This window comes from Pholis gunnellus (genome assembly GCF_910591455.1).
Source record: "Pholis gunnellus genome assembly, chromosome: 9".
Taxonomy (NCBI): Eukaryota; Metazoa; Chordata; class Actinopteri; order Perciformes; family Pholidae; genus Pholis; species Pholis gunnellus.
This window is the reverse complement of record NC_136535.1, coordinates 26680139-26692631: the sequence shown is the minus strand read 5'-3', so window position 1 is coordinate 26692631 and position 12493 is coordinate 26680139. Positions and strand designations below refer to the sequence as shown.

The 12493-nt window shown below is 41.8% G+C and overlaps 1 protein-coding gene across 2 annotated transcripts in view; it reads right to left on the bottom strand.

The window, feature by feature from the left end:
- Window positions 1-11326, bottom strand: part of LOC306700573 (fibroblast growth factor 12-like) — a gene marked incomplete at its 5' end in the record, with an annotated part of 24523 nt that extends 13197 nt beyond the window's left edge. The window contains one exon of one of the 2 annotated variants that reach the window (XM_079165626.1): window positions 10988-11326. In XM_079165626.1, the coding sequence (XP_079021752.1) occupies window positions 10988-11018 (31 nt within the window). Of the gene's footprint in view, window positions 1-4413; window positions 4620-10987 lie in introns of those variants that run through there. The other variant, XM_079165625.1, reaches the window with a different exon arrangement.
- Between the last annotated feature and the right edge of the window lie 1167 nt (window positions 11327-12493).

The following is a 12493-nucleotide window of genomic DNA, read 5'->3' as shown; positions in this document are numbered from 1 at the left end:
ACTACAGGTACTAATGATAGTACTACAGGTACTACTAATACTACAACAGGACTACAGGTACTGATGATAGTAATACCACTACAGGTACTGATGAGAGTACTGCAGGTACTACTAATACTACAGGTACTGATGATAGTAGTACTACTACTACTACTACTACTACTACTACTACTACTACTACTACTACTACTACTACTACAGGTGCTGATGAGAGTACTACAGGTACTACTAATACTACTACAGGACTACAGGTACTGATGATAGTACTACACACTTGACCTGGTCTGCACCTCCAGCATGACCATCAGCAGCATTCTAACCAGCATCTCTGACCACCCAGTGATCACCCTGGACATAGACACCCCCCCCCCCCCCCCCCCCCCCCCTCAACATGACCCTCCCCTACTTCCAAGCCCCTCACTCTCATCCTTCAGTTCAATCACTGAAATGGACCTCTCCTCCATATTCTCCAGCATGAAGACCTCCACCTGAGCCCTTGACCCCCTCCCCTCTCCCTCAGTGAAGGCCTGCTTCCCCTCACTCTCCCCTCTCATCACCAACATCATCACCTCCTCACCGTCCTCTGGTCTCAGACCCCCCACACTCAAGATTGCTGCTGTCACCCCCGTGCTGAAAAAACCTGGTCTTGACCCCGACAACTACCGGCCCATCTCCAACCTCCGCTCCCGGTCCAAAGTCCCACCTCAATCTCCATAATCTCTAGGAACCCTTCCAATGCAGCTTCCGCTCAAACCACAGCACAGAAACCGGCCTACTGAAAATCACAAAGGACACACTTCTCTCTGCTGACTCTGGCTTCCTCACCATCCTCATCCTCCTGGACCTCAGCGCCGCCTTCACGTCTCCAGTACTCTCTTGGCATAGCTGGCACTGCCCTCTGCTGGTTCACCTCATATCTCTCAGACCGACATCACTTCATTACAGTAAACGACTGTGAATCCTTTACCTCCCCAGTCGCCCGCGGTGTCCCCCAAGGTTCTGTTCTTGGTCCCCTCCTCTTCATCATTTACATCCTTCCCCTTGGACAAATCATTCGTCGTCATGGTCTCGATTTCCACCGTTACGCTGACGACACCCAACTCTACATCTCCTCCAAGACCATCGCCTCAGCCCCCCGCCCCCCTCTCTCCTCCTGTCTCACTGATATACAATCATGAATGCTCAACTGCAATAAATGTGAAATACTCATCATCGGCCCAAACTCCCTCACCGGCTCAGCCCTCCTCCATCGTCACCCCGTCCACCCAGGTCCGCAACCTCGGTATCATCCTCGACCCCGCCCTCTCCTTCCTACCCCACCAATACAGAATAGACTTTAAAATATGCCTGGCCCCTCCCCACCTCTCAGACCTCCTCCCCCTCCACGCCGCAACCCGTTGCCTCCGGTCCGCCGGTGTGAACGCTCTGAAGACCCTCAGGACCGAGCAGCTGACCTGGGGTGACGGGGCCTTCTCAGCTGCTGCACCCCCCCTCTGGAACGCCTCCCCATCCTCATCCGTGAGGCTCCCTCCCTATCATCATTCAAACAAGCCCTCAAATCCCACCTCTTCAGACTCGCCTTCACCTGCTGACCCCTGACCCCTGACCTCCACCACACCACCCGTTCTCCACTTGTTCCTCTGTCGTTCTCTTGTTCTGTTTGTCTCTATGAAAAGCGTCTTTGGGTATTTAGAAAAGCGCTATATAAATGAAAGTATTATTATTATTATTATTACAGGTACTACTAATACTACAACCTCTAATACTACTGCATGTACTGCTAATACTACTGTATGTACTGCTAATACTACTGCATGTACTGCTAATACTACTTGGTTTTATAGAGTTTTTGCATTTAAAAATAATAATAACAATAATTTAAAATAATAATAATAAAGAAATGTCAAACAGATGAATAAAAACTATTTTATATTTAAAATGAAAAACATAAATACAAAAGTATCTGAAATATTTCTCTCAAGTGAAGCAGAGAGACGAGGAGCTGAGCAAGCTGAAGACACAGCTGCTCAGACAGAAATACACCAGACTGTAAATAACACGGTGCAGGTCACACACACACACACACACACACACACACACACACACACACACACACACACACACACACACACACACACACACACACACACACACACACACACACACACACACACACACACACACACACACACGATCCGGGGTGCGTTGGAGGTACTTTTCGTGGTGTTGTGGTTGTTTTCAGGTGACGGAGCTCAACATGTTCTCCTGACTGAACAGAAATAGAACTCTAGAACTCTAGAACTCTAGAACTCTGTTATCTGTTCACAGTTAGTCTGAAGCTGTGAAACCTCAACCTGTGTTTTCTGTTTGTGTAGACAACCACATGAGATGTGTGAGTCTATATACTTGTGTGTTTATATATACAAATATATTTGTGAGGTGATGAGTGTCTGATGAAGGTGTGAGACACTGAGAGCTGATCACAATGTTAACACTGATATTTATACTTTAATACGAACATCTGACACAAGACAGCAGTGTGTGTGTACTCTATGTACGACACAATGTAGGATATACACCTTTATACTCTGTGTGTGTACTCTATGTACGACACAATGTAGGATATACACCTTTATACTCTGTGTGTGTACTCTATGTACGACACAATGTAGGATATACACCTTTATACTCTGTGTGTACTCTATGTACGACACAATGTAGTATATACACCTTTATACTCTGTGTGTGTGTGTACTCTATGTACGACACAATGTAGGATATACACCTTTATACTCTGTGTGTGTACTCTATGTACGACACAATGTAGGATATACACCTTTATACTCTGTGTGTACTCTATGTACGACACAATGTAGGATATACACCTTTATACTCTGTGTGAACCTATATTACTTATTAATCTGTACATATACATCTATATGTCTCCTTTATCTCTATCATCCTACCTATACCACTGTAGCTTGTATTTCCCTTTATATAGTCTGTATATAACTTTACATAGTCTGTATATAACTTTATATAGTCTGTATATAACTTCATATAGTCTGTATATAACTTTATATAGTCTGTATATAACTTCATATAGTCTGTATATAACTTCATATAGTCTGTATATAACTTCATATAGTCTGTATATAACTTTACATAGTCTGTATATAACTTTACATAGTCTGTATATAACTTTACATAGTCTGTATATAACTTCATATAGTCTGTATATAACTTTACATAGTCTGTATATAACTTTACATAGTCTGTATATAACTTCATATAGTCTGTATATAACTTTACATAGTCTGTATATAACTTTACATAGTCTGTATATAACTTTATATAGTCTGTATATAACTTTACATAGTCTGTATATAACTTTATATAGTCTGTATATAACTTCATATAGTCTGTATATAACTTTATATAGTCTGTATATAACTTCATATAGTCTGTATATAACTTTACATAGTCTGTATATAACTTTACATAGTCTGTATATAACTTTACATAGTCTGTATATAACTTCATATAGTCTGTATATAACTTTACATAGTCTGTATATAACTTTACATAGTCTGTATATAACTTTATATAGTCTGTATATAACTGTACATAGTCTGTATATAACTTTATATAGTCTGTATATAACTTCATATAGTCTGTATATAACTTTATATAGTCTGTATATAACTTCATATAGTCTGTATATAACTTTACATAGTCTGTATATAACTTCATATAGTCTGTATATAACTTTACATAGTCTGTATATAACTTCATATAGTCTGTATATAACTTTACATAGTCTGTATATAACTTTACATAGTCTGTATATAACTTCATATAGTCTGTATATAACTTTACATAGTCTGTATATAACTTTACATAGTCTGTATATAACTTTATATAGTCTGTATATAACTTTACATAGTCTGTATATAACTTCATATAGTCTGTATATAACTTCATATAGTCTGTATATAACTTCATATAGTCTGTATATAACTTTATATAGTCTGTATATAACTTCATATAGTCTGTATATAACTTTATATAGTCTGTATATAACTTCATATAGTCTGTATATAACTTTATATAGTCTGTATATAACTTTATATCACTCAACACTAAGTTTAAACCATTCATGTGTATTTGCATGTTTTTGAATAATATTTGAATGTTCTTCAGTGAAAACACAAACAGAATAAAAGATACTGAAACAATTACTACAGTAAGTACAGCTCAGGGTTGTACTTATTGTAGTAGCTGTAGTACATGAAGTACTTCTCAGTGTTGTACTTATTGTAGTAGCTCTAGTACATGAAGTACTTCTCAGTGTTGTACTTATTGTAGTAGCTCTAGTACATGAAGTACTTCTCAGTGTTGGTGTCCACTCACCCTGCTGACTGCTCTCTCTCAGAGTGCTGCCCTCCTCCTCGTCTGCCTCCTCTGCCTTAATCTCCCCGCGCAGCAGACGACGAAACAGGCTGCAATACCGAGTCATCATTGACACAAACACAGACGGACACTAAAGAGATCAAAGGAGTCCAGAGACCTGATCAATCAGCTGATCAATGAGTCAGTCACTTCAGCTGACACCTGTAAACACACTGTGTGTGTGTGTGTGTGTGTCACGCCTCCACGTGACCACACACGACTTAACTGCTGTAACATGAATACTGTGAGAGCAACACAGTAAAGACTACAGCTCCCGAGAAAGAACTACAAGTGTGGCAGCGCAGGTAATGATGTCATCAAAACTAACCACAGACACTAGACTGTCCTGCTGTTATTACAGACACTGAACTAACCACAGACACTAGACTGTCCTGCTGTTATTACAGACACTGAACTAACCACAGACACTAGACTGTCCTACTGTTATTACAGACACTGAACTAACCACAGACACTAGACTGTCCTACTGTTATTACAGACACTGAACTAACCACAGACACTAGACTGTCCTGCTGTTATTACAGACACTGAAGTAACCACAGACACTAGACTGTCCTACTGTTATTACAGACACTGAACTAACCACAGACACTAGACTGTCCTGCTGTTATTACAGACACTGAACTAACCACAGACACTAGACTGTCCTGCTGTTATTACAGACACTGAACTAACCACAGACACTAGACTGTCCTGCTGTTATTACAGACACTGAACTAACCACAGACACTAGACTGTCCTGCTGTTATTACAGACACTGAACTAACCACAGACACTAGACTGTCCTGCTGTTATTACAGACACTGAACTAACCACAGACACTAGACTGTCCTGCTGTCTAGTGGGACCATATTTGTGTTCAGGTCTGGATTCAGGTCTGTAGTTATTCTGAAAGTGTGAACAGGTTACTTATAACACTTTGCTCTTTTTTCCCTGCAGCTTGACTTGAGGAAGTACTTATTAAGGGCACATTATTCCACCATCTTGACTGGAAGGTAAAACCCAGACATGAGTCAGCATTGTTCTACTTCCTGTTCCCTCATCTCAAATGTGTTTGTTTAAATGAAGTCTGTTTAACACAAGTTGAAGAGATGTTAAGGTTTAGTTCTCTGATTATAAAACAAGTCAGTGAACGCCCCTTTGGAATCTTAAAAATAGTCAAATTGAGACATCTCCATGTTCAGTATGTGGACCAATCACACGGCACGTTAAATCAAAGAATGCTTGTGATTGGCTCCCAGCAAATAGTCTTTTTTTGTAGTTCTAATGGCTCTAATGGTAATAATGGCTTTAGTGGTTCTAATGGTAATAATGTCTCTAATGGTAATAATGGTTCTAATGGTTCTAATGGTAATAATGGTTCTAATGGTTCTAATGGTAATAATGGTTCTAATGGTTCTAATGGTAATAATGGCTCTAATGGTAATAATGGCTCTAATGGCTCTAATGGTAATAATGGCTCTAATGGTAATAATGGTAATAATGGCTCTAATGGCTCTAATGGTAATAATGGCTCTAATGGCTCTAATGGTAATAATGGCTCTAATGGCTCTAATGGTAATAATGGCTCTAATGGTTCTAATGGTAATAATGGCTCTAATGGCTCTAATGGTAATAATGGCTCTATTGCACACACACACACACACACACACTCGGCTGCAGCAGATGAACAATGAACAGCAGGTTGTCACAAGATACGATGCGTCACTACCGAGTCGGTCCATGTTGTTCTACAGTAACAGAGACGTGTTTCACTGATGATGTGACCAACAACACAACCAGCACAGTCCTGCTTGGCTAAGTAACAGAGCTAACTGCTAACCGCTAACAGCTAACGCTAATGGAGGTTGCATTCAGTATCAACTAAACCATTTATTTCCTCCATCAACCATGAAAGAAATAACCTCTGTAGCTGCTTTGTTCATGTTAAAGTCTCAGATATCCAGAGAAACTAAACTCCATCATGTTCATAACATCATCCAGAGGGTTAGTTCTCTCCTCAAGACAACGAGTCTGGTTTGATCGATACTAAGCTATGCTAACATTGTAGCAGCTCCATCAACACTCAACAGAACGACATATAGGCGTAAATACGGCAGCGTTGTTATTGTTTGTACCATGTGGTTTACACACATAGTTTGGTCGCCTGCATTCTCTCTAGTGTCCACCAGGGGGCGACTCCTCTGGTTGTATAGAAGTCTATGAGAAAATGACTCTACTTCTCTCTTGATTTATTACCTCAGTAAACATTGTAAACATGAGTTTATGGTCTCAATCTCTAGTTTCAAGTCTTCTTCAATACAGCATGATGTTCATTTAGTAAATGATGGTCCATTTAGAGTCACACAGACCATAAAGCAGGGGATGCTTTAGGGGCGGGGCTACACCGTGATTGACAGGTCTCTACCATGGAGTTGTTGTTGTTGCTCTGTGACCTTTGACCCATAAAGAATTATCTCATGTTATGAAAATACAGTTTTAAAAGAATTGTAAACAATGTCACTCTTTCATCGCAGCTACTCTTTAATACCTAGCCCTATTTTTAGGCCTCTGTTCAAAAATTGCATACCCATACTAAAGAGAGTGTAAATCTCTAACTACAAGGTCTATTTGAATAATTTGGATGTTATAATAATGGTAACACTTGTAAGATTTGATCAGATGTGTAAATATTGTGTATATGTTACTGGTTAAGACTAAATGAAGATGGCACACAGCTCAAACTGAAAAGTTTCAGGTTCGCCTGAAAAAAGAAAAGCACTTTTATTGTTATTTTGTTCTTGAAATGAGGCCCTGGCTAGCCTAAAAACTCTCCCAAATCATAGCACAACATGTCAGTAGTCTCTAAAAAAAATGTGGCTTTGATAAAGTGAAGCAGGACAAAGTTAGAGAGGTTTGAGTACAGAGAGGTCAGGCGGGGTCAAGCTAAATTGTCATTTTGGAACCAGCTGTTCCATTGTACTTTTATGTACTATATAACTATATATTTCACTTGTTATATCACTAATAGTGTTCAATCTATCCAAATACAGCAGTTTGGCTTCATTTTGAGAGCCTGAATCCTCTCTGAGGCTGTAAACCATGGATCCATTCTCGTCTGAGCTCCAGTCTTCATGTGTGTATTTGAAGCTCAGTCAGCCTGTGATTGGTCAATTTTAGAAAATGACACCTCCTTCGACGCGTCAGAGTCTCAGGAATGCGGTAGTAGTAGCCTGGTGTTGGTTAGAGTGAGTCTTTAGCCAGTAAAAATTGAAAGACCGCCGCGCACCCCCGAGCGTAAAATTCCATTCGCCAAAAGTCTAAGCCCTTACCCCGGGGTCCCACAAGTTAGGTTGACCCCCCCTTCTCCAGGAAAAAGATGAGAAACACAGGACATACGTAGCAACAGCGTTTAGCCGAAAAATGGGGAATTATGCCGGTCTTTTCATGATTCAGCTAAAGGTGAGGTGCTGCTCAGATTTATTTTCAGTGAAGCGGTTTGTTGTTCTGGCGTTTGTTTGCTCACAGCTCTGTACTGGTTTCACAGAGAGAAATTCTGAAGATATCTCTGGATTCTGTGTTGAATTCTCATGCTCTGTGATGTATTGGTGGTCTGTGTTAGCCGTTAGCTTTTTTTTGGAATATCGAAGCGGAGTGCATAGCTCGCCGACTCGTGGCGACAAATACGTGATATTGTGGTACATCTTCTAGTTGCTTGTATTAGTTGCGTATAATTGTGTTTGGAGTGTGTAAAAAGTGACTTAGTGTTGCCCAGATGTTGCTGTTTAATCTGGTATATAACATGTGTAGCATTCTTTATATTCGTTATAAAAGTGCATTCTACGACATTCTCTTCGCTAAACTGTCTCGCTGGAACCCCAAATGGTCCTCGCATGATGTCATCAGCTGATGAGGTCATTGTCTGAGGAGGTTTTTACATTATAAACCAATAAACATGAGAGATTGAGTTATTATTGATCAGCTGTATGTGTTGTCGTCCTCGGAGGGTTTAAATTAAAAAAAATAAAGTACAATAAGATACTGAAGGAAGGAGACAAAGAGAGACAGAGACAGACAGAGAGAGAGAAGGATGCTGGGAACAATGGAGACCAGAGAAACCAGTGAGGAGAAGAAACAGGCCATAAAACAGGGAGGGGCACACACACACACACACACACACACACACAGACAGACACACTCACAGACACACACTCTCACAGACACACACTCACACACTCCCCTCCTCTGTGGGAGATGAACATAAACAGCACGAGATGCTGAGCTCAGCACAAACAGGCTGATGTGTGTGTGTGTGTGTGTGTTGGTGTCACACACACACACACACACACACACACACATCTCTCTACATCCACACTCCTACGTTTCCTTTTTAAAACGCATGTCTTTTGCTATGTTTATGTTTACCTCACTACTCAGAGATCTTTAAAAACCATGACATCACTTCCTGTTTAGGTGTCATCATTTGCAACCTGTCCTCTTCTGATTCTACAGAATTCTACAGACAGAGAGACAGTTCTCTGTGAAGAAAACATGGCCGACATCTTCACATTAAAAACAAATATTTATCGTAGAAACAGAGGTCACGTTAACTCAATTGTCCCTCATTGAAGCAGCTCATGCTGTATGATCTCAGGATCACACACACACTGCAGTCAACTACCAGCATGCAACACTGCAGCTTCTCACAATAAGGTGAATTTGACCCCCATCAGGAGGTTTCCATCACGGACAACTAGCTCGTCAGCTAATGGAGCGCAGAGGCTACGCCCGACTCACTTCCTGTTTCCCAGCAGGCAACACGCGTCGACGCAGAGCAACGACTCAGGAAGAGAAACTGATTCTTAGAAATCAAGCTGATCACATGATCTGTGGCACCGATCAATGTGATCAGCTCGGCTCTCAATCATCCTTATTGATTAGCTCGCTATGAGGTCAAGAGAGCTTCAAACAGCTCAGTACAGTCTATGTATCCTCAGTATCACACACACACACACACACACACACACACACACTCTGGTACAGACATTGTTTGGGTGTTTCTCAGCTGATCAGCAGAAACACTGACAGAAATCGACAAGAAATACACACCTCCTCTGGGACAGTGTGTGTGTGTGTGTGTGTGTGTGTGTGTGTGTGTGTGCTGGTCTCTCATGTCCCAGAATCGATACAACAGCTGATCTGTCTGTAAACAAACTGAACCTGCAGAAACAACAACAAACACACTGCTGGCCTCTGAAGCCCCGCCCCTTTAGGCCCCGCCTCCGGTCAGTCGCACACACCAGCTGACCCCGACAGACACGTTGACATGTTGAAGATGACCTGTCTGTCTGTCTCTCTACCTGTCTGCGTGTCTCTCTACCTGTCTGTCTCTCTACCTGTGTGTGTGTCTCTCTACCTGTCTGTCTGTCTCTCTACCTGTCTGTGTGTCTCTCTACCTGTGTGTCTCTCTACCTGTCTGTGTGTCTCTCTACCTGTCTGTGTGTCTCTCTACCTGTCTGTCTGTCTCTCTACCTGTCTGTCTGTCTCTCTACCTGTCTGTGTGTCTCTCTACCTGTCTGTCTGTCTCTCTACCTGTGTGTCTCTCTACCTGTCTTACACACTCTGTTGTTGTCACTAAGAGTCTTGTTTTTCTGCTGAGTCATTATTTTCTGATCTTTATGGTTTCTATTTGTATTGATCAGCCGTTGTTCGTTTATATTATGAGTAGTTAGTGATTATAATACTATATATATAGTTATAGTGTATATAGAGTGTGAGGACTGAGTGTGTCTCAGTCTGACTACGACTGAGCTAATTTACGAAGAACTGCAGTTCCCACAATGCATCATTCTGTTGAGGACACACCCAAACACACGTAAACACACACTTTGATCATTGAAGCTGTCTGCTCGTCTTTTCTGTCTTCTAACCTGTCTCTCTGCCCTCCTGTCTGTCTGTGTCTCTGTCCTGTTATCTGTCTTTCTCTCCTCACACACATCATGTCCGTTTTTCCACCTAGTTGTCTGTCTGTTTGTTTACTGTCTGTCTGCCCTCCTGGTCACGTCTCACCGCCTCTTTTTGTCTCTACATCCTTTAAACTTTCCTGTCTGTCTCTTTACTCCAGTCTATCTGCCCTCCTGTCTCTCTGTCAGACCTGTCTGTCTCTCTGTCCTCATACAAGTCTGTTTACTGTCTGTCTGCCCTCCTGTCTGTCCCGCGTCACGTCTCCTGTCAGTCTCACCGCTCTCACCTGTCTGCCTGTATCATCCTGTCTCTCTGTCTCAGTGTGTTTTACTGCATCAGGCTTCACACACACACACACACACACACACACACACAAACACACACACACTCTGCACCCCATCCCATAATAACCACACCTAGAAGCTCCAGTGCAGCTGCATCTCTGATGGGAGCAGCAGGAGCAGGATACCGCAGTACACTTCTACCCAACATGCATCTCTTCCTCCACGCATCCATCAATCCACCCTCACGCGCAGGTTCCCCCCCCCCCCCCCCCACCCCCATGTCCTACCTGCCGTTGCCTTCTCTTTGCCCTCCATCATCTCCCGCTGCTGTTCCTCTTCCTCGTCACAGATGCACGCGCCTTCCTTTCCTTTCCTTCTTTCCTACCTTCCTTAGATCAGTCAACAAAGCGTCGAGCCTGAGGCAGAAGATCAGCCGCTGATAGATCGATACCGGCGGGAAGAGAGAGAGGAAGAGGAGGATGAAGGAGGGAGGCACCGGAAACAAACCGCAGCGTCTTTATATTTCTCTCAGCTCCTCAGCGGGGTTTCCTTCTTCTTCTTCTTCTTTGCTGTTTTTTTTTCTTCCTGCGGACGTTGAAGCTCGTGCGTTCACCTGTGCCGTGTCCGCGCGCTGCTGCTCTCTCTGTCTCGCGCTCTCTCTCTCTCTCTCTCTCTCTCTCTCTCTCTCTCTCTCTCGCGCGCGCGCGCTCTCTCTCTCTCTCTCGCGCAGTGTTGCAGCAGCTCGTGTGACGTCACTCCCGAAGTCATCAAGGTGATGATGACGTCAGGAGGGAACCTCTGGGAACTTTTAATATCTCACATTAGAATACTTATCATCGTAAAAGTACTATGTCCACACAGTACAAATACTTTGTTACAGTAAAAGTACAAATACCTGACCTTATACATTAATTAATATATATTAATATATATATATATAACATATATAAATAAATATAATATATATATATATATATATTATATATATAACATATATCAATATATATAATCCAATGTTCAGATTGATTTATGTTTATGAAAATGATTCCATATTTTTATAAAATCCTGGCTCATTTGCATATTTAAACATAACGTTTACAGCGGGTCTTCTTATTGGTTAGACTCTGAATGAATGACCTTCACAATAAAAGGCATGTTAGAGAACTTAAAGGTAATACAAAATAAAAGAGTCTGTGAGCTGAACATGATTATAAATTAATACTTCATGAGGATAACGGTTCATGACGTCACACAGAGAGAGGATCACTACAGCAGCGGTGTTTCAGATTAAAAGCCTTCCTGTGGCTCCATTTGAGCTGGTGGGCTTTTAATCTGAAACATCCACAGGAAGTGTTGCTCATGAAAATGACAATCATCAATAATCAACAAGGGTGGAAAGTAACTGAATACTTTTAATCAAGTACCGTACTTAAGTATTGTTATGAAGTACATTACTTGAGTATTGTGTTTAAGAAGGGATACAAGGAAAAGAGAGAAGGACAGGAAACAAGGAAGAGGAGAGGAAAGAAGGAGCCACAGTTCTGATGACGACGAGGAAGAAGTGAGCACGAGTAAAAACACAGCAGGAAGCAGAGGAGGCGAGGAGAGGAGACAAGGAGAGGAAACTGAGGAACACCACAGAGGAAGAGAGGAGATGAGAGAAGGCAAAATGGAGAAGAGAGGAGAGGAAACAAGGCAGGGAGTAGAGGAGATAATGACAGGAGAGGACACAAGGAGAGGAAACAATGAGGAATAAATAGAAAGAGGAGAAACAGGAGACAGGAGAGGAGACA